The sequence below is a fragment of the Fusarium oxysporum genome, chromosome III (genome assembly GCF_013085055.1).
Source record: "Fusarium oxysporum Fo47 chromosome III, complete sequence".
NCBI classification, from domain to species: domain Eukaryota; kingdom Fungi; phylum Ascomycota; class Sordariomycetes; order Hypocreales; family Nectriaceae; genus Fusarium; species Fusarium oxysporum.
The window spans coordinates 1,853,633-1,881,101 of record NC_072842.1 but is presented as its reverse complement, the minus strand read 5'-3'; the positions used below and the strand labels follow the sequence as shown (position 1 = coordinate 1,881,101).

The window sequence follows — 27,469 nt, the reverse complement described above, 5'->3', positions numbered from 1 at the left end:
ACAAGGACAGCCGCCTGAAAAAGGCTGATACGCCAATTTTGACATCTGTGAAGGTGAGATAGACAGCTTGCTTAGTACGACCAACTCTCCTCTTCCGAGATGGTTCAGCATGATGCTAGTTGTCGATCAGCTCAGCGAAGTGGTGTGGTGCCAATCTTTTGGATGCCCTCCTAGTCAGTTGGGCAATCAAAGAACGTTGAGCTTAGCGACAAAGGATAACGCTGCCAGGTCACAAAGTTTTCTGTCATCGGATCTTTCCTCGTTCGCGAGATCTCACTTTGACATCCTGTCAAGTAATAGTCAACTTGACCTGTCATATTCAACAAGTTGCACGCATTTTGCCACTTTTGCACAAGCTCATTGATCCAGTCACTGCATTAGAAACATCAAAACCTCCCCAGCGAGCGGTCATGCAGTTGAACTTTGATGAGAAACAAATTACCGCACAACTTTCTTCGTGGACGCACACGGAAACATCTGGTTTGGGTCCGAATGTTATACTGGAATGCGACTATGACTTGTGACCCATAAACTGCTCTTACTCAATCATCCCAATCTGGTCTTGACCCGTCTAGGTACTGGGACAAACCCAGAGGCCATGCAAAGGAATAACAATCATGTAACGGGAGTATCTACGCCTCCTGGCTGCAAGGGACAAGACGACCCGGCTAATGTCAAAGTTGTTGTTCACAGAAGCTTAATGCTAGAAGTGAATGAATCCTGTTGGTTGTGGGTCGACTTCTTAGCTATCATGCATCGGCGGTCGAATGTGATCTGCTCCGTTGAGCCATATATGACCATTCTCAAGAGGAGTCGCGATTTCTAACGGGCATTTGGGGTTCTTGGCGAGAACAAGGGAACATTCAAGAAGAGAAGGAGAATATATGTTCTTTTTATCCCACAAGTTGTGATACAGGCACAGTACCCCTTCTCAACATCAACTTATATGCTGAAACTATTTTAACTGAAGCATGCCTTGCTGAAACAAACGCAAACCATGGTATAATGAGCACATCAGAACAACCTTCATTCTGTAGCGCAGTATAGAAACACCCAGGTAGCATCGTCAATCAATATAGCGCCATATTGTCCCATCCGTGTACGTGTATGACCCGAAATTGCCTGCCTTGAAAACACATCGAACGCCCTATATATTATATGCTGTGTGTTCACTATCGCGCCGAACGGCGTCGCCGCTTTCCTTGCAACGAAGCTTCGCCCTCATCTTGCTCTCCGTCGCTTGAATCGTCGTGACTCCTAGCATTTTTAGACCGGTCATTTCCCTTCTTGATAGAAATAATACAGCCTTGCTCCTTAAGTCGCTTGGTCAACTTTGTGCTGGCCTGCATCCCAGGAAAGTCCTTTGCTGTATAAACAGTAAAAACATCGCTCTTATCGTCAACCAAAGTCGGGAAGCGCTTCACCTCTTTTGCACGGATTGGGTCAATTTTGACCAAGGCGAAATGAAGGCGAAATGAGCCAGGAGTTCTGCAGGACAAGTCTGGAAAGCAGAAGAAGCAACCCTCCTCGCCATGTTCATCCTTGCCAACGAACGGGGCACTGACTAATAAGCCCATGAGTCGGCGCTGTTGCCGATACTCTTCAGGCATGAACGAGGCATCACGGGACCCAGATTCATCGTAAATAGAGCAGCTCATCACGTAGTGGGGATAGCGCAGATGTTTTACTGTCTCCTCTTTCGTGAGATTGGCACCTTCAATGAGAAGCTGAACGATTGGCGGCGGATCGATTACTCTCCGATCTCTCTCCCCGAATCCACATGATCGAGCCGCAATTGGTTGCTGCCGTATTTGGAGCCTAAAGCGGACATCGCCTGAGCGATTGTTCGCGCTCATCCTACCGCCACTTCCCTCGCCAGTGGTAAGAATATCGGGTATCTTCATATGATCAGGCCTCGGTTCAGCTGGAGATACCATAGGACTATTCGAATGAGGCGGCCCACCATTGGTTGTAGCAGCCGGATTGAAGTGATACTCTGTAAAGGGAGGAACGGCACACATATCGATTGATGGTCTATGCTGACCATGTACGAAGGCGGGCGGTTGATCCTCTGACACCGAGTGCAGTCTCGGCGCATATACTGGATGGTGGCCTTGCACGTGGTCCAGCATTTCGCTATTCCGTAGACGTAAGGTAGATGGAGCTTGCGGTGGACGGGCTTGCTGTCCAGCTGTAGGATCAGTAGCATATAGCCCAGGTAGTGGATGAAGAGGATGATGAGGTTGGTTTTGAGGCACAGAGCCCGGCATCTCATTCGGTTGGTAAACATGGCCAGTTCGCGGGTGTTGATGATGCTGCAGCTGTGAAGGACGACGATGATCGGGCCCTACGGTGAGTAAACCCACCGGAGAATACAGGTGTTGGTCATAGTGAGAGCGAGCTGGACCCCGAGGAGGATGATGTGTGTCCGGTGCCCAATTCATTATTGTCGTCGGGTGTGGATGTGGCATGGCCTCCGGCATGGTCTGTGGCATCGCGTTCAGCCGCTGTGATGTTCGCGCGGCGGTCTCGACAGCTGTTAGAGACATGAACGTTGTGGAATATTCCGGTGCAGCCAGGAAGGACTACCATCAACATAGATGGATGGAAAAGAGAGACGCCAGTGTCGAGCTTATTAGTGGAGGATCAGTGGCGGCTTAGATCGGTTGCATCAACAGCTAACTTATACCCAGGTACTCAGTACAGAACCCTTTCGGTAGCGTCCAATAAGAGAATAGGATCAGCCAAGCCAAAGGGAAGAAAAGAGCGGGAAGGACCCAATAGTCCACTACTTCCAGGGAGCCGGCTGTAAGACGGAATGCGGGCGGTTCCACTGACCAGATAGACGATGGGGGGAGTGGATGAAGGCTGGTGTAGTCAAAGGCGTGTAGCCTCAATGGACTCCTAGCGGTCTGAAAGGACGCTATTGACTCAGATCGATTAAAGCCTTTCTTTGGGTGAGACTAGCAGGCTGGCCAACGGCCGGGGGTAGTGGGAGAATCTCGGCCAAGCCCACAACAATGTCCGGGTTGAAGACAGAGGTAGCAAAGGAAATACAGGCTCATATGCAGTAAAAGACTTGGAGGAAGAGGGCTGTAGAATGAGAGGCCGTGGGCAGCCGTATTTCTGCTGTGTATTGATGGAAAACGTGAGGGATGTGGGCGAGCTCGCAGCCACACCCACAAAGAAGCCGGATTTGGTCTCTGCTAAGCCTGGTTCTAACGGGGAATATGACGGCTCTAGAGAACGCGAGACTTTGCGTGAGGGAAAAGGATAGCAACGCTATCGTGCGGGTGAATAAATATAGGTCAGAACGCGAGGGTATAGAGCTGTTTAGCGTCACAATGCAAACACCATGCCTATGGAATAGAAAACAAGGACCCGGAGGTGAAGTAGCTGAAGGGACGACGACCCTAAGCGTAAAGCCGTTCCAGCCTCAGTCGAGAGCGGAATAAAATGGTTCGAGTCCAAAGGTTTCAGACGGCTGAGGCAAAAGTCAAAACGAAGGAAACTCCCAAGCACTGGAGAACCAGGAAGCAACCAAGATTCCCGCCTGTGTATTGTTGGCGGAGGACCAATGGCAGAAGAGATATTGTTGAGCTTTGAGAGGCAATAAATCGGAAAAAACTGAAACGAAAGCCACCCAGGAGTATGTATGCCTTGTAAGATCAAACCCAAAATCGTCGATTTCGACAATTGCCAAATGCGGATGTCAGAAAACAAAAGGGCTGACCGGTGGCAGTTGAAGATATTGTACAAAATGAGACCTCGCAAGCACAAGTTCTCAGGTGATGGCAAGAAAAGCCAGAGATTATTGAGTATGACAGGGGGAGGTGGGATTATTAATAAATATTTGCCATTGCCTGGCCTACCAACAGACATGAAAAAGTCTTGGGCATAAAAACCAAAAAGCACCCATTAGCACTCGCCTCCCGCTACCTGGCCTCGGATCACAGCCAATACTAGGCACGAGATGCAAATGGAGCACCCATGGTCAGGTAAAGTATGTAATAAGAAAAAATTGCGTCGCTAAATGCAGTAAAAGCAACTAGGTAGGTCGGCATGTAGGTGAGTGAGCTGAGCGGATGGATGCTTGCAAGGGAATTTTGACCTGCCATGCGGCCGCAGATAGAGGCCTGCATGTTACGTACCAAGCACTCGCGCATCTACAAGTATTAAAAGAGGCCTAAAAAGCACGGGGCTTATGCAAATCACCAAGTATCGGCCGGGGAAACAGATCGGTATCGAGGGCATGGCTTGGTGTATAGATACTCTGGACTCTCCTGTCCACTGCGTTGTCGTAGCTGTGGTCGCGCAAACGTTCTCTGTCATAGGCCATCTTTGAAATCATTGTATTTATGAACTCTCAAGCTACTCGATCTTGAGTGCACGCTAACAAATGCAGCCTCCGCCAGCAAAGTGCCAGTCTGGGATCTTGGCTCTCAAGCGGGCATCGCACGCCAGCTCATGATGGGTATATGTGGACCTCGAGTGGGTCGATCATCGAAGCATTGCATTCCCTGCAGGGCAGCAGAAACACACAGGGGGATGGAGATCAGTGGATGGAAATATCGTGAATCGCATCCCTTAGTTTGGTTTGCTAACCTCAGGTAGCTTAAAGGATGTTCCAGGGCTGAATCTGGCTGGCTAAAGGCACCCACGGGGACAAGATGTCAACAAGATCGATTTAGGTCTGTGCCCTTCCCAAGCTCGGGTAAGCTACCTAATACCTTACTTGGATCGAAGAAACCGAATAAAGAAAGTCAAAAGGGAGATCGGCAAGTTGCATCTTATCGAGGAATCTCAACCATGCTTGTTAGACTCTTTAATGTCTAATTAAGGTAAATACCTAGCATCTCTTCCCTTAGCCAGCAACCTGTCAACTGTCACCCGTCCACACCAGCAGTCAAAGACTGGAGTCGTTGATTACATCTATCTTGAGTTTTAGTATCCGTGCCGTTGAGCTTCTTACTTACAAACCTCTTTCCTTCTGCTATCGAAGTGATGAAGCAGGCTCTCGGCTCTTCTGGCGATGTCTATGTCGAATACCGACCATTTGTATCCCGTTCAGCATTTCGAAAGGGAACGAGTCAATATGCTGGCCAGGTCAAATTGCTTTTTAATCTTTGAGTGCATGGACTTGAACTGAGTTTCAGCGCCACCGCGCTTCGTCAGGCTTTGTTGAGATCATGGTAACAACCCAGGCTGGCTTCCCTTGTACTGCGTTCCGTACCGTTTCTTCAACGGGAATAACTTTCATTGGCCTCTTCGACGGGAGCTCCCCCGGAGGTCTCTTATTCGTGGCAGTCATTCACTTCTGGTATGTACATAAGCTGAGTTCGACGCTGTATTTGTAGCGCAGATATGTGCGTCGACATGCAGTATAACAACCTGGGCGCCTTGAGCAGAAATCTCAAGCGATTTTAACATTGCTGACAAGTTTCTCTGCAGGGACGATATTGTTACATTGAACTAAGCCTGCTGACTGCACATGCATATCCGGAACTAGGACCTCGCCTCCCCGCAACGAGGCATGCATGTCGTCTGAGTGGCGAGAGCCAAACCTGTGAAATTACTACATACGAGCATTCTATCAGCACTCACCGATCCAAGATGCCAACACAATCGCCTCCACTCCTCAAGTTAGACGTGCGGCTAAAGGTTCCTTTCTCCCTTTGAAGTACAACGCTCATCGTCATTGGCCATCAAAAACTATAACCTCAAAATGAAAACCGGCGACTTACCTCCGCCTCCTCCCCAATGGCTTCCATCATGTTAGAAACACATATCGGTGATGTGCAGTGATAGGTATCGTCTGCTCGATCCATGGATATGGTGCTCCACGGACCCGGAGCGTGGGCAAACAAGCAAGCTAGGACGCGTCTGGTAATTCGTCGTTTCCACGCCATTCAGCTTTGAACTTTCAATCCTGCTGGCTACATTTCGGTCACAGCATGATGCACAATATTATTCGTTGAGATACGCGAACCAAGACGCCATCTCCGTGGCTACAGGCTAGCAGACTCTTTTGTACGGACACGGGCTCGGACCTTCAACCAAGTCTTCGACACACAACAGACCTAAACAATCAGAATGAAAAATTGACAAGTCGTTGTAAGCTTAATTGACCACCCTGCAGCTTGTCCGTCAGAGCTAGCCTGCGATTGGCTCCTACGCATTGAAGGGGAATGCACCTTGTTGGTGATAGCACATCATGAGCACCAAGAAATCCTGCTATCTGGGCTTGTTTCATAATGGCATATCACCCACGAAACGGCTCAATGATAGAGAATTGAGGAATGGTTTCTTTGTTCTTCTTCTGTATGTTGGGAAATGACCGTCCGTTCTCGTTGTATACCCAGATATTATTGGCAGGGCCGCACGTCATACATCTCAACATTCAGACATTCAACAGTAAACACCATATTTTAACTGAAGTACATGCCAAGACGACACCATATGTTACTGAAGCGTCGTCTTTTCTTGCATGCATGCGTGCACATCCAGTTCCATGGCCTTGGAACAGTTTCACATTAACACCATCCCCTTACTGCGGCTTACCATCAAGCTTGGCTACGTTCCACAACAGCTTGAAGACGAGCTCTAATCCAATAAAGTCGGCCAGTGACCGTGCTAGTCTCTACTGCACTGCACATGCATGTTTGGGCTTTATCAGCGAACAAGAGACTGATAGCCATTGCTATAAGACCTCCTCTACCCAGCATTGATGATGCTCACTTACAGCTTGGTCTGGCACCTTCCCAAATGATCTGATGAACCCTTTAAGATCTATCCATTCAAAAACTGAAACGAAATAACTGCTTCATTAGAGTTAGCTTGACAACAAACCCCTTACCATGAGAGGTGGTGCTGAGTTATCCCCCTTGGATCACCAACACTATTACTTTGTTAGCTTCCATATTCGTTTGCAATATCTCAATTGTGATTTTAGGTTATCATGTACTGGGAAAAGATATCTCGGCCGCTACCTTGTAAAAATCGTCGTAAGATCTGACCGATCCTTTGCAAGATGAGATAGTTCAGCCGTCAGCGCTAGGAGTTGGCCAGCTACTTGTCCAGTTTGTTGTATACAACATTAGGCTGGACGGAGGAGCAGATCTGCTTGCGTGTGAACGCCCATGTGTAGCTTATGGCTTCGCACGTCCACAACCGAGCCCGGTTGAATAGCGAGGGGAAGTGATCAAGATACAAAAATGAGGCATGATAGGGCATCTTGGGTCTCTATTCCATCTGCATATGTCTGTTCCATCTGCCTATATTCCTCTAAGTTGTTCACTGAGCTTCGTACATCTAACAAACGTGCTCAATATACTGACCATTAGCAGCAGGGTGCTCAGTCGTCGAGGTTCCTCTAAGTAATACACAGATACCATGTCCCACCGTCTCCCATTTGGAGTCCGTCACGCTTTTGAAGTTCTCCGATCTATCATGTCCCAAACCCGCTCATCCATTGAATCCAGGAGAAAAAAACAATAAACCCACTATGCCCAACCAGAATGCCGCTGTGAAGAAACTCCAGGCTGTGCTCGCTATTCCAAATCAACCCCTTCCAAAAACCAAGTAAAAAAGTGCCAAGTCAGCTTTGGCAGAAAACGAGTAAACTATTTATGTAACCTCGTAATATGATATTATAGCATGTTGTGTTGCATGCCGGTCTGCTTCCATGCCTGCAGGCTGGAAGGTTGAATCGGTTCAACAAACAAAAGGACAGAAGTTGGTAAGGGTATCAAGTCATGAAGATATGCGAAGTGCATCGTATCAGAAGAGAAAATACAAACCCCGCATATGGATCTGTAGTCATAACATATTAAAATAGTAATAGTCGAAAATTGAGAAGTGAAGGAAGTATAGCTGAGGTGGTGCTGTTCAGGGTCGATATTCTATAACACAGCATTGACTAGTGCTGCACTGCCGATGGTAAGTACTAAGCCAACCCATGACGGGGCAAATATATGCGCCAGGTTGGTCTCTTCTGGAGGCAAAGTGCTATTGACAAAATCTGGGCCACAGAGAGTGTTCACTTGTCGAGCTGCGCTTTCGTAGGTGAGTGCCACAGGTTGAGAACGGTCTTCAGCGGCTGCGTGGAAGATGTTCATAGTTTCTTGTATGCACCAGCTGCATGAGGGGTTGGTGCTACCAGGCAATGTAAGGTTATACGGTAGGTAGTAGAAGTAGGCGTTGGCGGCGGTCGTGGTATTTGTGACAGCATTGGCGTAACAATACATATCATCCTCGGGTGTTTGAAGACAGGTAGCCTTGTACATCATCTCGTAGGCCTTCATGCCATAAAGGAACTGCTTGACGATAGTGTTGCCCGATTCCCATTCTTGCTTGCAGTTCTCTGATGCAGTGAGGTTGCGCGCTGCAGCATCGAAGAAGTCAGTGCAGTACGTGACGTTTGCAGCACATGTTGCATCGAGTACTCGGACTATGCTCAAGAGCTGCTTCTGAGCTTCAAAGAAGCCACGGGACGTCTGGGATTTCGTCAATATTTATGACCTGCCTGCCATCCATTGACTGGAACTTACCTGGAGCATCATAGAGAGGGGGTAGCAAGTTTCGTAAGAAGGGTCGGAAAGGATTCCATTCAGAAACGCGGGGCAGTTACTATCTGATGTGGTCGAAAGCTCGGCTGACAAATTTCCATCAAAAGCTTCAGGTAAAGGTGTGTTTGTCGCAGCAGCAGTCTTTGCAGCACGTTGAATGGTGACAGTTGTTGCCTTGGATTTGCCCTCAGTTTTGGAAGGGGTTTCCTTGTTGACGATTTCCTTGACTTCATCTTCATCCTTGCGTCGGTGTAGCTCATATCTGTTGATCGTAAGTGCATGGTGTCGTCGATGTCGGAGTGAAGATGATGATGTCTCAGTACCCGCTAGGACTGTAGAAGTAAGACATGCTAAGAGTAGGAGAAATGATAATGCTATTCGCAAGCGGGGCGCGCGGTAGCTGGTGGAGTTCGGCCTACTGCAAGTCGTTGTTGAGGCAGACCACGATGATGAAGCCATGGCAACGAGCGACGAGGCGAAAGACGCCAAAGATGTATTAAATCGTATTCCAAGTATGTGCAGCAATCGAATTGATGGCGATGTGTACCAGCTTTAAGTGGATTGGCAGCACAGACAATCACAAGATTGAATGAATGTGTTTCACCACGATGGGCCCAATTTGACACGATAAAAGGTGGTGGTAGGTCAGTATTGGATAGTGCAGCACACACTGAAGCGATAGTTGTAGCGGTAGTGAGTCAATCGATTGGTGCCGAATGCCAATATTTAACAATTTCTCGGTGCAGGATCTTTATTGTTGTCGTTGCATGGCGCAATTTGCAAGGTTCCAAGTCGGATGACACTTCCGATGAGTGGGAAGTCAATTGATAAATGAGAATCGTTCGCGGGGGTCCTCTTGCAGCCTCGATGGTCGAGAATGAGTGTAATGCGGTGCGTGATATACCAAATGCGAGATGGGATTGGTTGCCAGGGGGGAGATGAGATGGCCGTAGAATTGCTACTGGGTGTTCGAGACTTGCACAAATTTGGTAGCGGTTGATGTGGCCAAGAAGTGCTTATTAAAAAGAGACAGGATGTTAAGAAAGAACGAGTGACTGTATATCGCAGTTACAGTTGGAGCTGAAGTTGAGTCTGGGGTTGAAAATGATCGTCGTGAGTAGGTCGAAAAGGAGTGATGGAGTTGGCGAGCACAGATGGAAGTTAACGAATGAATGGCGGGTCGAGAAACGAGTGATCGACGGCGGCTCTAACAGCACCTGAAGTAGAGGGAGGTCTGTAACTCAACGGCTGCGCAAGCAAAAAGAAAACGAAGGAAAGGAAGAGGGCGCCCACCAGTTGATTAGAGATGCTAGTATAGAATTCTAAGTGGATATCACGGGAAATGGGAGTCAGTGATGCCGGACAAGAAAGCAACAACCCCTACAAGGACAGCCAAGTTGACTCTAGCGGGCCAAGTCGGAGGGGAGACAAACGATTCCAGCCCAGGCCCTGCCTTGCTTTTGATGCTTGTCAATTTTGACCAGGATCGAGCAGGCATCAATGAATCAATCAAATTCAAGAGCAGAGAGGCCCATGGCTTGAACCCAAGAAATAGCAAGGATAATTAAACCCTCCTTCGAGGCTTGCAGTAGTGTCTGTTAGCGCGACGGTTTATTGACTGGGCCTGATGCAGCGTGCTGTACCGTATCACCTAGAGTGTAAGGTGTGTACTGTAACTGGACAATAATGCGAAGTTTACACAAAATGAATGGGAGAAATTGTTAAAAAGAATGCTGCACGGTGATGCGGTTTAGGAGGGTATAGTGAAAAGTCTGCTAATAATCCATCACCCATCTCCATGTACTGCCACCCACTCCGATAACTCTCTCCTGATACACAGACAAACCACAAAACATCAATTGTAGAAGAAGAGAAACCTCCTTCAGCGCCTTACGCGTCCATATTCACATTCTTTGGTTACTAGGGTTCAATTCTGTTTCAAGCCGGCCCGCTTACTACCGGCATCCTAGAGGGAACCTCCATTCTCCGAACGGTATTGCATGCACACGTACGGATACAACACTTTCATATTCTCCGGGTTACACGATTGACTGTTCGCAAGCCAAAATGCATGTTCCCACACCACATGTATTCCCAGGTCGAAACGGACATCGAGCTGAAGACGGCAAGGCTTAGGAACAGGTGACTAGAAAAGGGGAGGGTCAAATCTCGCTTCCCCATAACGGACCAGCCACCATTACCATGGATCCAGCCACGACAAGGCAAAAAATAGCATCTACAACCGATTTCTAGCGTAGGTAGGATCGCTTCAGGGCATCACCTCATTCCAAGGTTTATTGGTGGGTGGAGGGTGCTGGGTGGGTGCTGCGGAGGGACTATCCGTTCCCGATCAGGTCTGTCAGTTGAAGTTCAGTTCGTGCATGCACACGACTGAAGACTTCCAAGATTGTTCATTCATTCTCACCGTTTCGTTTCATTCCGGTCGTAATGTTTCGTTTCTTCAACTGAGATGGCACTCGTCAGCTTCAGGCCAGTGCCGGAATGGTTCTCTCCGCTGACGGTTACTCAGGTGATGTTGATTTAATCAGCGATTCTCTGCCACCACTGTGCCTGCTCTCAGGTTCTCAAGCTAAGACAGGCCCCTGAGCGATAAAAAGACTCAGGTGAGTTTATTATAACTTGGTAGGCCTTTAGGCTAGAGATTTTTTGGCACCCTGACTGCTTGATTAACGGTCGGAAGTCTTCTTACTCCCTGAGACCAAGTTGAACTCTTCTAGCGTCCTCTCAATCTCCACCGAGACCCGATAGAGCTTCTCGCGTACCTTGCATGGTTTCCGCAACGCCTAAAGTAATTTCCTTGGCTTCTTAGCTCTCTCCAATGAAAAGCTTTGCTCCCCTGCCAAGGAGTCCCTGCCCTAGCTAAACTCTAGCCTCTGATGCGATGCGAGATGTGTTACGTCCCGATCATCAAGCGACTCTCAAAAATGAATAACGCGATTCATTGGTAGCTTGTCTAACTATAACAGAGATAACTTCCATCCAACAATTCGTGCTTCGCCCCAAGACCATATCGAGTTTTCTCATTCCCGCATTATCAGCCGTTGGCTACCGTGCAATGTCTAAAGTTTAGCAGAGACATTGATTGTCTCAAACAGTCGGGGACCCATCAATCACCACATTCACCGCTACCCCCGTCGGACCGTTCGTTTGGCCATAAACGTAAACGAGTGACTGATTCTTTGTGGCCGCGTCTGCCGCTAACAAGGTTAGATACCATAGGTAGGTGAAGAATGCCGTTATCCGCTGTTTGTACCCGTCAGCCATCATCGTCTTCCAGAACTCCCAGTATGGTTCGTCCAGCTGTCATGTTCGAGACCCGTTTTCATTTCCTGTTATTCCTCCCTGTCTTGGATGTACTGTTGCACACGATAGCCATGTGGCGGCACTCCGATTGCCCCTCGAGGGGAGGCAATAAGACATAGGATATCGATCCTAAATTATAAAAATACTCAGGTAAATTACTTAGATCTTAGGAGGCTCCTTGATGAGTTTATTCTCAAAGTCTGAGGTTTTTCTTGCTTCCTGAGGCCCCCGTGTCTAACCACTAATGGAGATAATGCATTAATGCACGACACATTCACAGTTCGCATGTCAGTGGTATGGCATTGGAATGTTTGAAGAGAGTTGATTGATCAGATGGTATACATCAGAAATATTACAAACAATAATGAGAAAATATCCTCCGTTCTTCAAGAGAGGGATGTCCCTGCTAATAACAGATCGCCCAAACGCCAATACAATGCAGAAAAATTCTTCGCTACGACTGCTTCTCGAGGCTCTGTAAGTTAACCAACTCAGCGTAACGTCCTTTCTTCTTCATCAACTCCGTATGTGTTCCTTGCTCAACGATACGACCTTGGTCAAAAACGTAAATGACATCGGCCTTTTGAATAGTGCTAAGACGATGGGCAACAGCTATGGTAGTTCGGCCCTTAGCCGCCTTGTCCAACGCTGCCTGTACCACATGTTCCGACTCAGAGTCTAGAGCCGATGTCGCTTCATCAAGGAGCAAGATCTTAGGATCTCGGATTAAAGCTCTTGCAATAGCAATACGTTGCTTCTGCCCACCAGACAGCAACGCACCCTTGCTACCAACAATGGTGTTGAAGCCATCGGGGAGTGAGATAATGAAGTCGTATATATTAGCCTCGCGACAGGCAAATTCGACATCCTTATCGGAGACGTCCTCGCGTGCGGTACCTAAAAGGATGTTTTCCTTGATGGTTCCTTGGTAAAGTGTAGGCTCCTGACTGACAAGTGCAATGTGCGATCTATAGTCGTTTATATTCAGCGTACTGATTTCGTGCCCATCGATGAACACACCGCCAGAAAGGGGATCGTAGAATCGTTCTAAAAGTGCAATGGTAGTAGACTTTCCGCAGCCTGATGCGCCCACAAGGGCAATATACTGTCCAGGTCTTACGACAAGATTCAGCCCACGCAGAACAGGTTGCTCGGGTCTCGTAGGATAACGGAAGTGAACATCACGGAATTCGAGAGTGCCCTCAACCTGAGACAACCGCTCTCCAGTATCTGACCAAGTGTCAACCACGGGCTGTCTATCAAACAACTTTTTGAGTTCTCCGGCAGCGTGGTGCGCTTTACCCATGTCAGGAGCGAAGGAGAAGATTGTACCTGTCAATTTATAATTGGTTAGCTGTGTTGAACTTGAATGGCGTATGGGGCTAGATTCCTCAGATAGCTGGGTTGAATCTGTATAGGGGCAGATTCATCAGGTAGCTGAGTTGAATCTTCATTGATACGCACCGGCTGATTGGGCGCCGAAAATGATCGCCATAAAGCAGAGAAAGAATTGGAACATGCTCAACTCGAACTTCGCTATGAGGGTACCGCCATAATAGAAGCCGACTGCGAAGCATGCGAAAAGGAGGGACTGCGAAGCGGCGTACAGCGTGGAGGACTTGAGGACCGAGATTAAACTCTTGCGTTGCTGTACGGCAAGAGAATCTCTGTAGGTTTTTAAGACATCTTCTTCCCTCGTCAGTGAGGCGACGGTTCGGATGGCGGATATTGCCTCGGAGGCAAACCCGGCAGAGCTGTCATAGGCAGCCTTAGCGCGGTGCTGAAATTTCGCGAGGATCCAGAAGCGGAAAAAGCCACATCCCAAGAGGACGGGGATCAATGAGATACACACGAGTGAAAGCTTCCACTGAATTGCCAGGGATAGAACAATGGCAGCGATGAGTGTCGTGCCAACCATTAACAGCGTGCCCAGAGTCACGCCACTCAGTCCAGCAACATGAGTTGTTTCAGTCGAAAGAAATGAAGTGAGTGCCCCTGCAGTGTTCTCATCGCGGTCAAAGAAGGCAACATCTTGACGAAGCATGGCTCGGAAAGCTCGATCTCGTACTCTGTGGACTAGTCGCTCAGAACATTTCGCAAACAAGACACCCTGAATAATGAATGCAAACAACTGAACAAAGGCGAGCATGAGATACATGGCGCTCCAGAAATCAGAATCTTTCTTGATTTGGTGACGGTTCTGGTCTGTTACAGGCACTGACAGAGTCGTGATCTGCTTAGCAAAGAAAACTGGAACAGAATTAGCCATGATGAGTTACTCGAAAAAGATAGTTAGAACGTGTACCAGCTTGAGTAGGATTGCCTCCTCCACATATAGCGGAGAATATGAGTCCCGTAATCATAAATCCCCATTCCCTTTTGTTGAAAGACGCGATGAGTTTGATAAGTATCCACAAGCCATACTTTTGTTCGGCCTCGGCTTTGCGACCTTGAAGAGCCAGACTCGATGCGGATTTTGTGGTGCTTGTGCGGTCCAGCCTGGCTGCGATGTCATCGTTAGGGTCAGCGATAATTGCAGCCTGTTTCTCGCTCGTCATCTTCCGCATAAGTGATACCTCCTTCTCATCAATGGCAGCTTGCTCCTCAGGGGTCATCGTCTCAGCAGCGGCAATTTTCTGTGCCGAAACGAGCTTTGAATATGGACCCTTGTTCTCTAGAAGTTCGTTGTGAGTACCCTGTTCGACAATACGACCGTTGGACATCACAACGATGTTGTGGGCATCCCTAATAGTTGAAAGGCGATGAGCAATGGTGATGGTTGTGCGACCCTCGGAAGCGTTCTCAAGCGCAGCTTGCACAACACCCTCCGACTTGGTATCGAGAGCACTTGTTGCTTCGTCGAGGAGGAGAACTGGAACCATGTTAGTTCAAGAAATGCGGACGACACAAAGAGGGGGGGATAAACTTTAAGTCTCTTGGACTTTAGTTCAAGATCTCAAGTTTTATCTCCCGTCGGTATACTTACTCTTGGGATCAGAAACGATGGCACGAGCGATAGCAATACGCTGCTTCTGGCCACCTGAGAGGAGAAATCCTCGTTCTCCAACGTTGGTTTCGTATTTTTCGGGAAGGGAGGAAACAAAGTCATGCGCGTTTGCCTTCTTGGCTGCTTCAATAACCAGCTCACGCTGTTTTTCCTCGCTCGCCTCTTCATGCTTGGTGCCGATCAAACCGTGACGAATGTTGTTAAAGATAGTAGTGCCAAAGAGTGTAGGTTCCTGGCTGACAAGAGCCATTTGCTGTCGTAGCCATCGGAGATTAAGCTTTGAGATATCGTGCCCATCCAGGTAAACTGTGCCTTGCACAGGATCGTAGAACCGTTCAACCAAGCCCACAATCGTCGATTTGCCCGAGCCTGAGGCCCCAACAAGAGCCGTCACCTTGCCGGCCGGGATTTCGAGACTCACATCATCCATAACCGTGACTTCCGGGCGAGACGGGTAGATGTGTTTGATTTTCGAGAGCCGGATAGAGCCCTGAATATTCTCGAGCTTCTCGCCCTCATTGCTAGAGGAATCGAGGGGAGAAACACGATCGATTGTATTGAAGATCTTGGCAGCAGCAGCAACTGCATTCGTAAAAGCCTGCGAATAATATTAGCTTCCAAATAGTACATAGGTGGTATATATCCAAAGACGCAAACTGCCGACAGCAAAGGCCGCAAATAAGAGCTAGGGGGCTGGGGAGAGCTGGGAGGAACATACCTGAATGTTAGGGGCAACGTTGCCTAGGTTAAAGGCTCCAATCATCACGGCCATGAGGATAGTAAGGATGTTAGAAAGTGAAGTTTCACCATCTACAAGCATCTTGCTACCTTGCCAAAAGGCCAGACCATAGTTGAGGTACAGGACCAGCATCATGCCTGAATTGATTAGAGATTTATTCTGTACAAGGTACTTGAAAATTTGAGGATTTGGTGGAAGCCATTCGCATGCATCTTCAACACCCTGGAGAAACACATACCTGCAATCATACAAGCGACAGCGCCTTTGACACGGAACCCAAAGTATTCCGCATTCTTGAGATGGGCGTCATATTGCCTGGCAAGGCGTTCCTGCGTCCCGAATGCGACAGCGTTTCGAATAGAACTGATGACCTCGTCTGCAAGACTTCCTCCATGAGCATAGGCTTCAAGACTTTGTCGATTATATTTTAATATGAAGGACGAACCACCGCCCATGTTGATCAGGAGAGCAATGACGGTGGAAAAAAGGATCAGGGTCAGTTTCCAGTACTTGATGAAACCGATGATGAAGGCCGAGACGAATGTAGCCACAGCTGCAAGAGTGAGAGACACCTTCTCCGAGATGCCATCTTGGATGAGATTCGTGTCGGACGTAATTCTTGTGACCACTTCGCCTGCGCCAATTTGATCGAAGAAACCGATGTTTTGTCTTAAGCAGCTTTCAAGGTAATGAGACCTAATCTTTCCAGCGATGTGCTCTCCGGTCCAAATAAACCCAACAGTCGAAATGTATACGACAATGAATTCGCCAATGCCTAAATAGACAAAGTACAAAACGAATTCCACCAATTTGTCGTTGAAGGCACTGCTTGTCAAGGTACGATTCACAAAAAAGTCTTGGAAAACGCCTTGAAGATTTCCGAAGACAACGGTCATAAGAGGAAGCGCCGCGCCGCCGGCAATGGCGCAAAGACCAGAAATTAGAATAATTAAGATGTCGTTGCGGGAGGCATATCTGTATAGTACAGCCACGCCCTGCTTGACTTCGGGGCTAACCACTTGGCGTCGCAATACCTCGGCTTCGTCAGGCGGCAAGTGTCTATAGTGATCCTCGATATTTTCTGCTTTGGGGGGCACAATGACTGCTGAATCGGCCTTTGTCAGGTCCAGCTTTTCGTTGTTGGGGTCGCTCGAAGATTTCATGTGTGGGCGAACTGCATCTTTGTCGGTTGAACCACTCCCGCTGTGGCTTGACGACGATGGTCGCGAGGGATCGCTGCTACTTGTTGCAGCGGCTGTCTTTTCCGAAATTTCGGTCATGGTGATAATGTGGCTCTTGAAGAACCAGCCCGTATAGTGAGTGGTCAAGAAGAGTAGGTGTACAGTAAGTTAGTGGCGGGGTGAAGAAACACCCTTGGATAAAAAGGAAACACCAGTAGGTGTTGAGTTGATATGGTTGTCGTCGAGATTAGCGAATCATGCGTATTGAGTGTTCATATATTTTCGCATAGAGAGTTGAAGTCGAATGCGCCGCAGTACGGGCAACGATGGGGCCCAAGGTGAGCGAGCAGTCTCCTGTCTGTACGGACTGTGTTGGTGATAAGCAGCTGGCGAGGGGTCTGTTTTATTTCGCGATCGAGAACACAAGAAAATGCGACTCGAGATGAATGGACAATTTATTTAAATAACTGAGCTTGGGCAACACATCCACACACCCTCGCTCCATCTGTTGGACTGGCTTAGCGTACCTTGCTGTCGGCCTGCGGGACACAAAAAGGCACCGGGAATAGACAACCTAGCAGTGGTCAGAGGTCGATTACGCTTCGTTTCCCTTTTCAGCTAAAAGAATGTCTAATCCGCTAATCATTCATTGGCGACTCCAATACGGGGTTCTTGCAGATTGGGGCCTAGGGGAGAGCATCATTGGTGAAGAATGTTCCATTGTCACTTGTCACTCATGCTCAGGCGTATTCAAGACCCCGTAAGCCGGTTCAATACAGGGATCTCTGATCTGTGTGTGATCTCAGCATCCAATGTCTTGGGGAGTCAGAGATCCCCGTGGCGATGGAGACTGTACAATCCTCCCGGTCAAAAAGTTGCATATGTACTGATTGTTTGAGTCATCTCACCGTGTATATTGTCTTTGGCTGTCTGTTTCTAACTGTCTTGAATCATTGGATCTGCCCTCGGACTCCCGCAGTAGTCCGACAACCCGTAGTGGGTAATCCTACGGAGCGAAAATGCATCAATGCTTACTCGCACTCTTCGACTCCAGTTAGGTTGAAAAGAGAAGGCAAGGAATTATAGTCGTTCGTATCCGAATACTATTAGTGTTAAAATTATCATTATATGAATACAATATTTCTCTACGATCTGGCTCTTTTGATATTTTAAAGCCTTACTTGTAACTTGATGATTGTTCTATAAAATAAACATATTTCGTCGTCTATCTACCTTACTGTGACTCTTGGCTCCACATTCATATCTCCTGCCTTTTCCCGCCAGCCAACGATCAGACTATTCGTTGCAGAGAGCGGTTAGGTGACCGAGCTTCTGTGGAGCATTTCTGCGGCGTCGAAACGGTTGCTGCTTTCGGACAGCGCCCGGCTCGCTTCAATCTGCCACTATCGGTTCACTTTTATTACTCCAGGCTTCGGAGTCTTTAAAGACAGTCGAAACTGGAGCCGGGTAAATAAGAAGCACGGGACTTCGGCACGCTTCGTATTATGTTATCCAACAAGAGTCCTTGGACGCAATAACCACTGGCACTCCACAAGCCTCGAGCGTCAGGTAAGCCATAGTCAGTGAGCACGAGCAACAGGTTCCAGAGTGATCTTGAATGTCCCAGCGCTGTACCACAGGGGGCAAAGCATTGCAATACACAAGCCGTTGTGCATCAGATTCATGTCACCTCGATGAGGTATTGAGGTTCGAGTATGGTAGCACTTTGGTACACAGATGGAGCTGTATGCTGCACAATAATGAGAAGAGCAATAACAATCTCGTTCAATAGCGAATGTGTTCTTCAGGAGAGTCGGGTAAACTTACAATCCTGTTGAATATTGGTGGTGGTCATCGGAGGTCGGTGAGTTCTTGACGCCGGTTCCCGATTGTCAGCATAGAATGAGGCTAGGAGGTGGTCGGTAGCTCCCGAATCCGAATCCCGGTCATTAAACTTATTTTCGTATCCGTTACTGGTGTTAGTTGCTAATTCCGATAAATTCTAGATTGCGTGGCTTGTCGTGATGATGGGGCATAACCAACAGCTTCGCAATTCTCGCATTCGCGAAGATGGCTTGCTGCAACTCGGTAATGCCAATCAACTACAGAACCACTCCCTGTTGAAAGCACAGATAATGTGGAACGTGGGAACCTGCCTGGGCAGTGCACTTCATATTTTGTGCTCCATTCTTTGAAGTGAGTTTCCAAGTCACCAAATCACTATCGGTTTGTAAGGTCAGCCCTGGCACCCTCAATGGTGATCATCTAGGAGGCTGAGTTGTTGGGAATTCTATCTGCATGAGGGTACAGAGTATTTTAAACCTCTACGTCCTGTGCAGGACTGACGTTAGACGTAGTCGAGCGAAGGATCTTGCATCCTAGGCCATGTGTTATCAGCATCCTTGCTCGGGGACTTGTGCCAGCGCAATACATCCTGCTGCCGCTCTTATCAAATGAGATTTTTCCAACCTTGACTTCATAACTAGTAGGTGTTTCGAATTGACTTGTACACAACGACGGGTGCATTCGAGTTGACCCCATGGCCGTTCTATCGAGTGTTCTCAAGGGGTATTCGTGTGAGACGAAGCATGACAGTGCTTGTATTGTGCCGCTGTAACCGTCAGGTTGATGACAACTCTAGAGGAGACAAGAAAACTAAAGACTTCAACCCTAAATGATAAAAATATTTACTTAAGTTAGCATAAAGTTGGGGGGGCCTTTAGTCAGTTTATCTTGGACATCCTATCTCAAGGTCTGAGGTTTTCTTGCTTCCCAGGGCATCCAGAATAATATTCTTGTAATACCTACCTAAAAGTTCAGGTGAGGTTCCACAGTTTCGCATAAAGGACTTGTTTCATGGTTATGGGGCGATAAACGAGGATGCTCCCTGCTATAATCGCACCCACCCTGGAGCTGATGGTATGTGAAGTAGTTTCTTGCAGGACGCTGTATACAGAGTGCAAATTGATTCGGTATTACAGTAATAGAGTAGATAGATATTTATCTAATTCTGAAATTTTAAAGATACAGAACTGAGGTTATAATCCCGTAAAACATGAACAATAACCCCAATTTTTGTCGAAGCTTGAAACCTGCATTATGCGGACCATGATCTCAAAGATGGAACAGTAGCACGACATGAATGACCTTTGAATTGAGTAGAGAAATATTGAATACTGGCTTACGATGCTATGATTGTATTGCTGTAGACATTTTGCCGGTTTTGCCGCCGCTCGATATTGGATGTATGTCTCGAAGCCCTCACTCCGAGGACCAGTACTAGATGAAGTAGATGTGATTTACCGTAATGGACTTTGTGCATTAATTACTATGCAGAACGTAATAGAAAACGGATTACTTAATGGTCTTCTATTTTACTCGACACTGCCTTATGTTGCTATAACCGGAGTCCTCTCGAACGAATGATGCTTACCCGGGGCTTCGATTAGGACAAATTGGATGTCATGATGGCAACCTTGGAGGTTCAGGTCAGCGAGAGAATGGAGTACACTAGACTCATGAGAACAAAAATGTATTGCTATCCCCAGGAGGCCAGGGCTCTCTATAGCTGTCAATAACGAGTTTGGCCATCCTTGCTCCCATGACTGCTACTTCAAGCCTTAGGCAACAATCGTCTATTCGTCTTTTCATTGGATGCTACCAGAGACTGAACAAATCATCAGAGCTTACTACAACGATCGCCACATCATCTCATTCAAGCCCATCTTTAGACTTCTTATCGCCACGGCACGTGTCCAACTTAACACGTCTCCTTCTGTCCAAGATAAAACTAAACTCCCATCACTTCCAAAACCTCACCATACTCGCCATACCAGAATCTCGCGATAAGCATACGGGCACAGGCTCGCACACAGAGTTCGTATAGTCGACCCTATAGCGTCATAGCCCCCAAAACATCATGATACCTGGCTCTCTCGCCTGGCTACTTGCACTGCCGGCTTTTGCGCTGGCCGCCCGCCCCAAGGATGCCATCAAGCTTTCCGATGTGCGATCTCTCACCCTCCGCGGTAATGGAGCCATGACGAATCATCGCCGTGTTGGCGCTATTCCCCAACTGCGCTGTGTCTCCAAGAAGGCGCTCTGTGAACTTTACGACATCGATGTGATGCGCTGCACCAATGAAGGCTCCGGCTGGGGTGATGAGGATATTCAATGGAGCTGTACTGCCTCGCTTCCAGAGGAGCTCAAGCTTGTCACGACGGATGTGATCTGTGAGGGTTATAACTCTCCCGACGACCCCTATGTTCTGAAGGGTAGTTGCGGTGTTGAATACAGAGTTGCCTTGACAAGGAAGGGCGAACGCCGTTATCCAAATATCGCCAACGGAGGATGGTTTAGTGACGGCAGAGGTGGTACTGACTGGGGGGCTCTACTCTTCACGATTATTTTCGTTGCTATTCTCGGCTGGATCATTTACTCAGCGTGTTACAGAGCACAAGATGCTGGTGGCAACTCTAACCGACCACGACGCCGTCGCGACGGATGGTCCTCCGGAGGATGGGGTCCCGGATGGGGTCCTGACGGCGATGACCCTCCACCTCCATATCCCGGTTCTAAGCCTTCTTCGCAATCTGACACTTGGAGACCCGGGTTCTGGAGTGGTGCCGCAGGAGGAGCCGCAGCAGGATACTGGGCTGGTAGCCGTAATCAGCAAAACCATCATAATCACCACAACGATGGGTATGGCAGCATCGGACGTGGAGGTTCTGGATGGGGTGGTCATTCTGGATCGTCATCTGGATCCAACAATTCGAATCGTCATGAGAGCACTGGTTTTGGTTCAACCAGCCGTAGATAGATAATCACCCCGTTAGACACATGTACCAGAGTTCCGAATTTTTTTGGTAGCATAATCGACGCTTTCCCATTTATCCTGCTATTTCATACACTGACTCTGAAGTACCCCAACCCCCAACCCCCAACCCCCTCCTTTCTTTACAAAGAGTATATACATGCATGCAGCGGCTCGTGAAGTGTTCCGCTGAGTGGTTTAGAAATACATGGATGACTTTCCAAGAGTAGCCATCTAGCCCAGAGAAGGAAACCGTCAAGATGCGCTGTCCAGATCATAGTGGCCCAACATAGTCCGGTGAAGGTGGACATACAGCCACCCCCAAATGCCTGAAAGGTATAGGATGGATGCTCAATGCTTGACGCAAGCAATTAATGAAGTAGAAAAAGAGGTATCGCATATATAAGGAACAGAAGTAAGGTGTAAGATAGGTTGTTTCCACTGCGCTGTTCGTTCAATGATGGACGGGCATAACGTCCATCTTGTCAAATGCTCGGGAACATGTAGGACATTTCCGCATGCGATTGCTGATGCGATCATCCACACATTGGTTGCAGAATAAATGGCCACACGTCTTCAACGCCGTATTCTTGAAATTGATACGACAAATAGTGCATAGAGCGAACGTCTGGAAGCGCGTTAAAATGGGATAAAACATCAGGATTGTTTTCTTGGATCACTTACCCGTAGCATTTCTTCTTCTTCAGACGCATTGCTCAATGCCTTATTCTTCCAATTGTCGCGATCTTTCTGTGTATGCTCGAGGCGTACCTTGATCTTCTCCACCTCAGTCTCTTGCATCGTGTTGCGCTCACGAACCACAGCAGAAGCTGCATCTTTAGATTTGACCAGGTTTGTCAGGTCAGCAACTTGCTTGTTCAGAGATTCAGTACGGCGGAGAGCATCGAGGCTTGCTGTTTCCATCTTCTTGTTCTCCGTCATCAGGGCGGCATTTGCTTGTTTCAAATCGGTTAACTGTTTATCCAAATTACCCAGTAGGGTACGGTTCTGCGTTTCGAGGTCCTTTAGCTGGGCGATGATTTCCGAACTCTTGCTGTTCTGGTGCCGCAATGATCGAATCTCGTTGTTGCGTGTATCTGCGTCCTTTCGCGCGGCAAAGTATTTCTGGTCAGCTTTACTCTTCTCTGCAATTAGTATTGCCATGCGTTCCTCTGCAGCACTGGTATCCATCGCTTTCTTTTGAGCAATTTGAATTATTTTCTTGTATGCCTTTTCCATAGCCGGGAATTCAGTGTTGATAGAGTTGAAATCCCGTTCCAATTTTGTGTAGTGCAGACGAAGCTCATCAATTGTCAATGCCTCGATATCCGGGCGAATAGCTTGCTGGTCCTCGTTCGGTTGAAGGCGTGAAAGTTTTGCTTCCAAAGCCGTAATTCTATCCTCTTTGGCAGACGCCAGAGCCTTGACTTGATCGATTGATGCCCGGTCCTGTTCTAATCTTGCCTTGTGTTGCGTAGTTTCGGCCAGCAATTCATCGCGCGCCGATCGCACTCGGGCAAGATCTTGATCTCTGGAAATGATCTCAGCTTCAAGTTCCTGTGTCACCTGATTTGCGTCTGCTTCAAGCTGAGTTCTGAACGTCGACCGCTCTGCTTGTAGTTTTTCGGCTTCTTCTCGCAGCTGTTTGTTTGTAGCTTCAAGGGTGTTTATACGTTTGATGAGATCCTCGTTCTGGTTTTTGAATTGTTTGAAAACGTCGGTCCGAATGAAGTCTTCATCGGTTAAGGTCTCCCTCTTCGCTTTAAGAGTCGAGTTCTCGTCCTGAAGGGTCTTGATTTCAGCCAGGATGACGTCGAGTTGTTCCTTTTGCTTGGTAGCAGCTGCAGTTGCCTCTTCATACTTGAGCAACAGTTCACCCGCATTGCCATTTGTTTCGCCGGCCTCAGCACTCCCATCGCCAGATGCAGAAGGGCGAGTGGCATTAGCAAATGCTTGTTGTTCTAGCTTCTGCACCTGAAAGCTTTTGGCACGGTCTAGTTTCTTCTCCGCTTTGAAATATCGCAAAGTCGCAGCATTCAGTTGTTCAGACAGCTGGTCCTTTTCACTCTTCAAACGGTCCAGTTTGAACAAGTATTCCTTTTGTGTTGCCAGCAGACTTGCAACCTTATTCTCCAGCGCAGCAGCGTTGGGGTCAATCTTGCCTCGCGAAGAGGCCAATCGTCCGAGGAGTGCTTCAGCTCTGGATTTGATCGTCTTGCCTTTGTCGGATAGATGTTTCTGGAATTCATGAAGATCCTTGAAAGTCACGCCACTCAGATACGGAGGATCTGCGAATAGGTTAGAAAAAGCACGGCTGGTAACTTAGAACAAAGGACCTCATACCGGATGGTGTTGTAGAAGTGATCTCCGAGTCTGAAAGAAGCTCCATTTCCTCAAGCACCTGTTTCTTTGTTTAGCTATACCACAGATAGTGGGGCCTGGAGAAGGGTGGGACAAACCTGTCGCCACCAAGCATCGATAAGTCTCAAGTGGTCGTCATGATGGACAGATCTTTTGTGAAGTTCCTCGAGGCGTGACTCGTACGTAGAAGCCTTTCGACTATATTCTTGCATCTGCCGGTAGATGGCGCCCTTTGTGTAGGCCTGATGATTGGGTCAGCGACATTTCCACCTCCATACGTCGAGCAAGTTGCGTGATGTTTTCTTGGGTTGTGCGGAGGCGCTTCTCATTTGGGTGCATGACGAATGCACTTCCGAGCCGACTATTGCGGTGTCGCAAGAAGCAGGCGAGCATCATCACTGGCTTGGTGAGCAATGCCGTCCAGGACCATCCCAACAGAATGGCACGAAGCCGGAAATAGAAGCCTACGTGATAGGCAGAGTGAGGGGGGAAACATATGGGTTGGATACTCAAGCGTTGGCAATAGGAGATGTCGTCGTGTGACTTACCTCGATCCAACTCTCCTCCTTCATGTCGGAAGAGTCATCTTTAGCCTTGGAGCCATTGACGGCAACTCGCTTGCTCGGAGGGGCTATATCATCGGCACTGCTGATGGCAGGCCGTTTCCTATCCTCCATCTTTGAGACTGTGGATGGGCGAGGGGAGGCAGAGGGCGTGGTTGTAAGAGGCATCAGAAGTCGCGTGGCATAGGGCAAAAAGGCGGACGCGTTGCCAAAGAAAAGCGACGGGTCGGTCGTGCGAGCGCTTTCAAGCCAATTCCCGTCGCGAGCAAAGACGTGCGAGCGATCATCAAGTGATGGCGCGGGGAAGCGTGTTATGATGATGGAACGTTTCTTCGGGTAAGGAGTTGAAATTTCGAAGTTGAGTCGCAGAACAAGAAGCGCGGCGTCTCCACCTCAAAGGGGATTAGTGTCAGTCTAGCTTCGTTCGGAAAGTGGAGCTTTTCTTATCGATTTGCATGGGCGGATAATTCTCGCCCACTGGGCATCTCCACCATCCCGCATTTTATTTTCTCTGCCTTTTTTCTGGGCTGCTTGGTACGAGTACTTTTTAGTTTCTGAATCGTTCTCTTGTCGCAATTCGTTCGGAAATGTCAACACAGATAACATATCGGAAATCGCATACAATACATGCATGATTAAACGCTTGCGCAATGAGCTCCATTTTCAAAAAGAAAGGAGGGCCTGCCTTCAAACCCAAGATCCCCGCCGCTCGACGCCCCGCGGCACCAGTACCCTCACAACCTCCCAAAGCACCACCAGCTGCTTCTCCTCCGCACGACTCAAGAGATTCAGAAGCTCAGGAGGTGTCCCATCGATCGTTAGAAACACCATCGGCGAAGGATCCCGTAAGCTCACCCATTGAATCGCAAATTCAAGATTCTTGTGAACTTGGTCGCCAATCTCCTACCCCACCATCGACGATCCAGGAGCCTTCAAAGCCGGACGAACATGCTGCAACTGAAGGGTTTGCCCAGGAAAGGCCTCCAGAAGAAAAGCAAAGTGAACTTGCGAACCAGAACACCGAGCGCAACCCTGAAAAAACCGGAGTGCCTACCACGGCTGTCCAAGCGACAACCTCGAGCGAGCAAGAACAAAGTCAACAGCCTCCTGCACAGTATAGTGAGATTCACTCAAGTAGTACAGATGATGCTCCGTCTCCTGTTTTGCAGACACCAACTCCAGATGACTCGGAAGGGCCAAGTGGAACTGACCTTTCAAATACACCATCTCTCCCCGCTGCTGACTTGAATGATACACACGAAGAGACCTCAGGAGAACCGCAGAATGTACCCAAATCAACGCGTAGGCCACGAACCAGGAAGCAAATTAACCAGGTAAACCAGGATGAGGTTGAAAGAGAGGGAGGCTCGAAAACGAAGAAACGTCAGAGGAAAACCGATGAACAAAGCGCAGCACCCAGACAGCCCAGAAAACGCAGGACTACCCAGAGCGGTACAAGTACACCCAAAAACAGACGGGCGCGCTCACTTACGCCAGAAGATTCAGAATCTCAACTGGTAGACTTACAGAAGCTTAAGATGGCTGATTTGACCAAGGATCTTCACATTGGCAAGAAATTCAGCAGACATGATGAGCTACGAGAACGAGAGAGGCGGGCAAGAATGAAGATCAAACTCGGAGTTGACGGCGAACGTGACAGCTCAGCAACCCCCGAAGACGGTGGCCAAGGAGGGAAAATTGGAAGCCCTGCTGCATCGTCGCCAGCCCCCTCGGTTTCAGCTCCAGTTGCACCTTCAGGACCTCAATTCCGTATTGTTGATGGGCAGATCGTGATCGACCAAAGCTCGTTGGCTGTGGACAGACATGCTCGAGCAGCCGCTGCAGCCGGAGATATGGAAACAGTCGAAGAAAACGACTTCACGCGCCTCATCACCAGCAATTCATTCATGAACACCTCCAAGCTTAAGGGTCCTAATATCTGGACCGACGCAGAGACAGAGCTCTTCTATCGCGGTCTGCGCATGCTCGGTACGGACTTTGAGATGATTTCCAAAATGTTCCCGGGCAAGCAGCGGCGTCATGTCAAACTCAAATTCAATCGGGAGGAGCGTCACTGTCCACAACGCGTCAACGCTGCCCTCATTGGCGAGAAGACGGTGAAGATCGATCTCGAAGAATACAAGGCTTTCACCGGTAGCGAGTTTGAGCCAGTGGCAGACATCGAGGCTGAGCAGCGCAAGATCCAGGAAGAATATGAGGCCGAGGAGAAACGTCGAGCTGACGAGCAGGCCGAGATCATGCGCAAGAGACGTGAGGAACTGTTCAAGGATGACGACGAAGGTGACGCGAAGAAAAAGAAGAGGAAAAAGAAGCAGGCAGTAGCCTACGGGCTAAACGGCGAACCCATTGCTCAAGAGGCTTGAGCTGGGTGAGGACATAAATCAGGCCGAAATCAGGATCAAGGGCACGTCCAAAATCGGAGACATGATTCGGGCGGCGTAACGGGGACAGGCATGATACCCATAGGGTTTTTTTATTTGCTCACGAATGAAAGAAAGGGTTACACGGAATTAGCTTCGAGAGCAGTCTCTACAGAATAATAGTTCTCCTAGGGCAAGGTACACAATGTGGAATCTTAAACCTGCTTAATAACATATATTATCATGATAAGTGACGTCTGTCTCTCGTCTCAACAAATCATAGCTTCGTGCCATCCAACGGGTGTAAACATAAGACCGTGGCCTGTGTCAAGTCAAGCTGGCGATCCAAACATAGGGGTGGCAGGGTCAGTCAGTACTGGCAATTATACGCATAGACTTGCGGGTTTTGAAAACGACAGAGTAATTAGCAAGCTGCCAACGGATGATTAGTGGCCGGATATAAGAGATCTCAGCAGGGCTCTCCCAGCATGATGTGTGAGTGCTAGACTGGCGGGATTATGGGTACGGTTATG

The 27,469-nt window shown here is 48.3% G+C and overlaps 6 protein-coding genes across 6 annotated transcripts; 2 read left to right on the top strand and 4 right to left on the bottom strand.

Annotated features, from left to right (window-relative positions):
- Positions 1-1,081: 1,081 nt before the first annotated feature.
- Positions 1,082-2,560, bottom strand: FOBCDRAFT_289919 (velvet factor-domain-containing protein). Its single transcript, XM_031176082.3, has one exon. It carries the CDS (start codon positions 2,547-2,549, stop codon positions 1,173-1,175), a length of 1,377 nt encoding a protein of 458 aa, XP_031047215.2. The 5' UTR covers positions 2,550-2,560; the 3' UTR covers positions 1,082-1,172.
- A 5,080-nt stretch (positions 2,561-7,640) lies between these two features.
- FOBCDRAFT_21502 (uncharacterized protein) lies at positions 7,641-9,043 on the bottom strand. Its single transcript, XM_031176081.3, has 2 exons — positions 8,550-9,043; positions 7,641-8,495 (listed from the first exon to the last, which is right to left on the bottom strand). Exons 1-2 carry the CDS (start codon positions 9,024-9,026, stop codon positions 7,902-7,904), a joined length of 1,071 nt encoding a protein of 356 aa, XP_031047214.2. The 5' UTR covers positions 9,027-9,043; the 3' UTR covers positions 7,641-7,901.
- A 3,156-nt stretch (positions 9,044-12,199) lies between these two features.
- FOBCDRAFT_217624 (P-loop containing nucleoside triphosphate hydrolase protein) lies at positions 12,200-17,286 on the bottom strand. Its single transcript, XM_031176079.3, has 6 exons — positions 15,876-17,286; positions 15,617-15,774; positions 14,878-15,496; positions 14,197-14,763; positions 13,356-14,141; positions 12,200-13,223 (listed from the first exon to the last, which is right to left on the bottom strand). Exons 1-6 carry the CDS (start codon positions 16,915-16,917, stop codon positions 12,346-12,348), a joined length of 4,050 nt encoding a protein of 1,349 aa, XP_031047212.2. The 5' UTR covers positions 16,918-17,286; the 3' UTR covers positions 12,200-12,345.
- Positions 17,287-20,498: 3,212 nt separating this feature from the next.
- On the top strand, positions 20,499-21,716 carry FOBCDRAFT_21475 (uncharacterized protein). Its single transcript, XM_031176078.3, has one exon. The coding sequence runs from the start codon at positions 20,738-20,740 to the stop codon at positions 21,635-21,637; it is 900 nt and encodes a 299-aa protein (XP_031047211.2). The 5' UTR covers positions 20,499-20,737; the 3' UTR covers positions 21,638-21,716.
- A 38-nt stretch (positions 21,717-21,754) lies between these two features.
- On the bottom strand, positions 21,755-24,906 carry FOBCDRAFT_217615 (BRE1 E3 ubiquitin ligase-domain-containing protein). The gene is made up of 5 exons (XM_031176072.3): positions 24,541-24,906; positions 24,091-24,234; positions 23,975-24,032; positions 22,316-23,919; positions 21,755-22,259 (listed from the first exon to the last, which is right to left on the bottom strand). Exons 1-5 carry the CDS (start codon positions 24,721-24,723, stop codon positions 22,086-22,088), a joined length of 2,163 nt encoding a protein of 720 aa, XP_031047205.3. The 5' UTR covers positions 24,724-24,906; the 3' UTR covers positions 21,755-22,085.
- A 169-nt stretch (positions 24,907-25,075) lies between these two features.
- Positions 25,076-27,186, top strand: FOBCDRAFT_217613 (transcription factor TFIIIB subunit BDP1). The gene has a single exon (XM_031176071.3). It carries the CDS (start codon positions 25,206-25,208, stop codon positions 26,937-26,939), a length of 1,734 nt encoding a protein of 577 aa, XP_031047204.2. The 5' UTR covers positions 25,076-25,205; the 3' UTR covers positions 26,940-27,186.
- Positions 27,187-27,469: the final 283 nt, after the last annotated feature.

Excerpts from the sequence above, each read along its gene's own strand:
- FOBCDRAFT_289919 (XM_031176082.3), bottom strand. The coding sequence starts at position 2,549 with ATGTCTCTAACAGCTGTCGAGACCGCCGCGCGAACATCACAGCGGCTG.
- FOBCDRAFT_21502 (XM_031176081.3), bottom strand. The coding sequence starts at position 9,026 with ATGGCTTCATCATCGTGGTCTGCCTCAACAACGACTTGCAGTAGGCCG. Across the intron at positions 8,496-8,549 it reads CCCTCTCTATGATGCTCCAG|ACGTCCCGTGGCTTCTTTGA; the intron begins GTAAGTTCCAGT and ends ACGAAATCCCAG.
- FOBCDRAFT_217624 (XM_031176079.3), bottom strand. The coding sequence starts at position 16,917 with ATGACCGAAATTTCGGAAAAGACAGCCGCTGCAACAAGTAGCAGCGAT. Across the intron at positions 15,775-15,875 it reads TGTCGCTTGTATGATTGCAG|GCATGATGCTGGTCCTGTAC; the intron begins GTATGTGTTTCT and ends TAATCAATTCAG. Across the intron at positions 14,142-14,196 it reads AGGCAATCCTACTCAAGCTG|TTTTCTTTGCTAAGCAGATC; the intron begins GTACACGTTCTA and ends ATTCTGTTCCAG.
- FOBCDRAFT_21475 (XM_031176078.3), top strand. The coding sequence starts at position 20,738 with ATGATACCTGGCTCTCTCGCCTGGCTACTTGCACTGCCGGCTTTTGCG.
- FOBCDRAFT_217615 (XM_031176072.3), bottom strand. The coding sequence starts at position 24,723 with ATGCCTCTTACAACCACGCCCTCTGCCTCCCCTCGCCCATCCACAGTC. Across the intron at positions 24,033-24,090 it reads TCGATGCTTGGTGGCGACAG|GTGCTTGAGGAAATGGAGCT; the intron begins GTTTGTCCCACC and ends ACAAAGAAACAG. Across the intron at positions 23,920-23,974 it reads CACTTCTACAACACCATCCG|ATCCTCCGTATCTGAGTGGC; the intron begins GTATGAGGTCCT and ends ACCTATTCGCAG.
- FOBCDRAFT_217613 (XM_031176071.3), top strand. The coding sequence starts at position 25,206 with ATGAGCTCCATTTTCAAAAAGAAAGGAGGGCCTGCCTTCAAACCCAAG.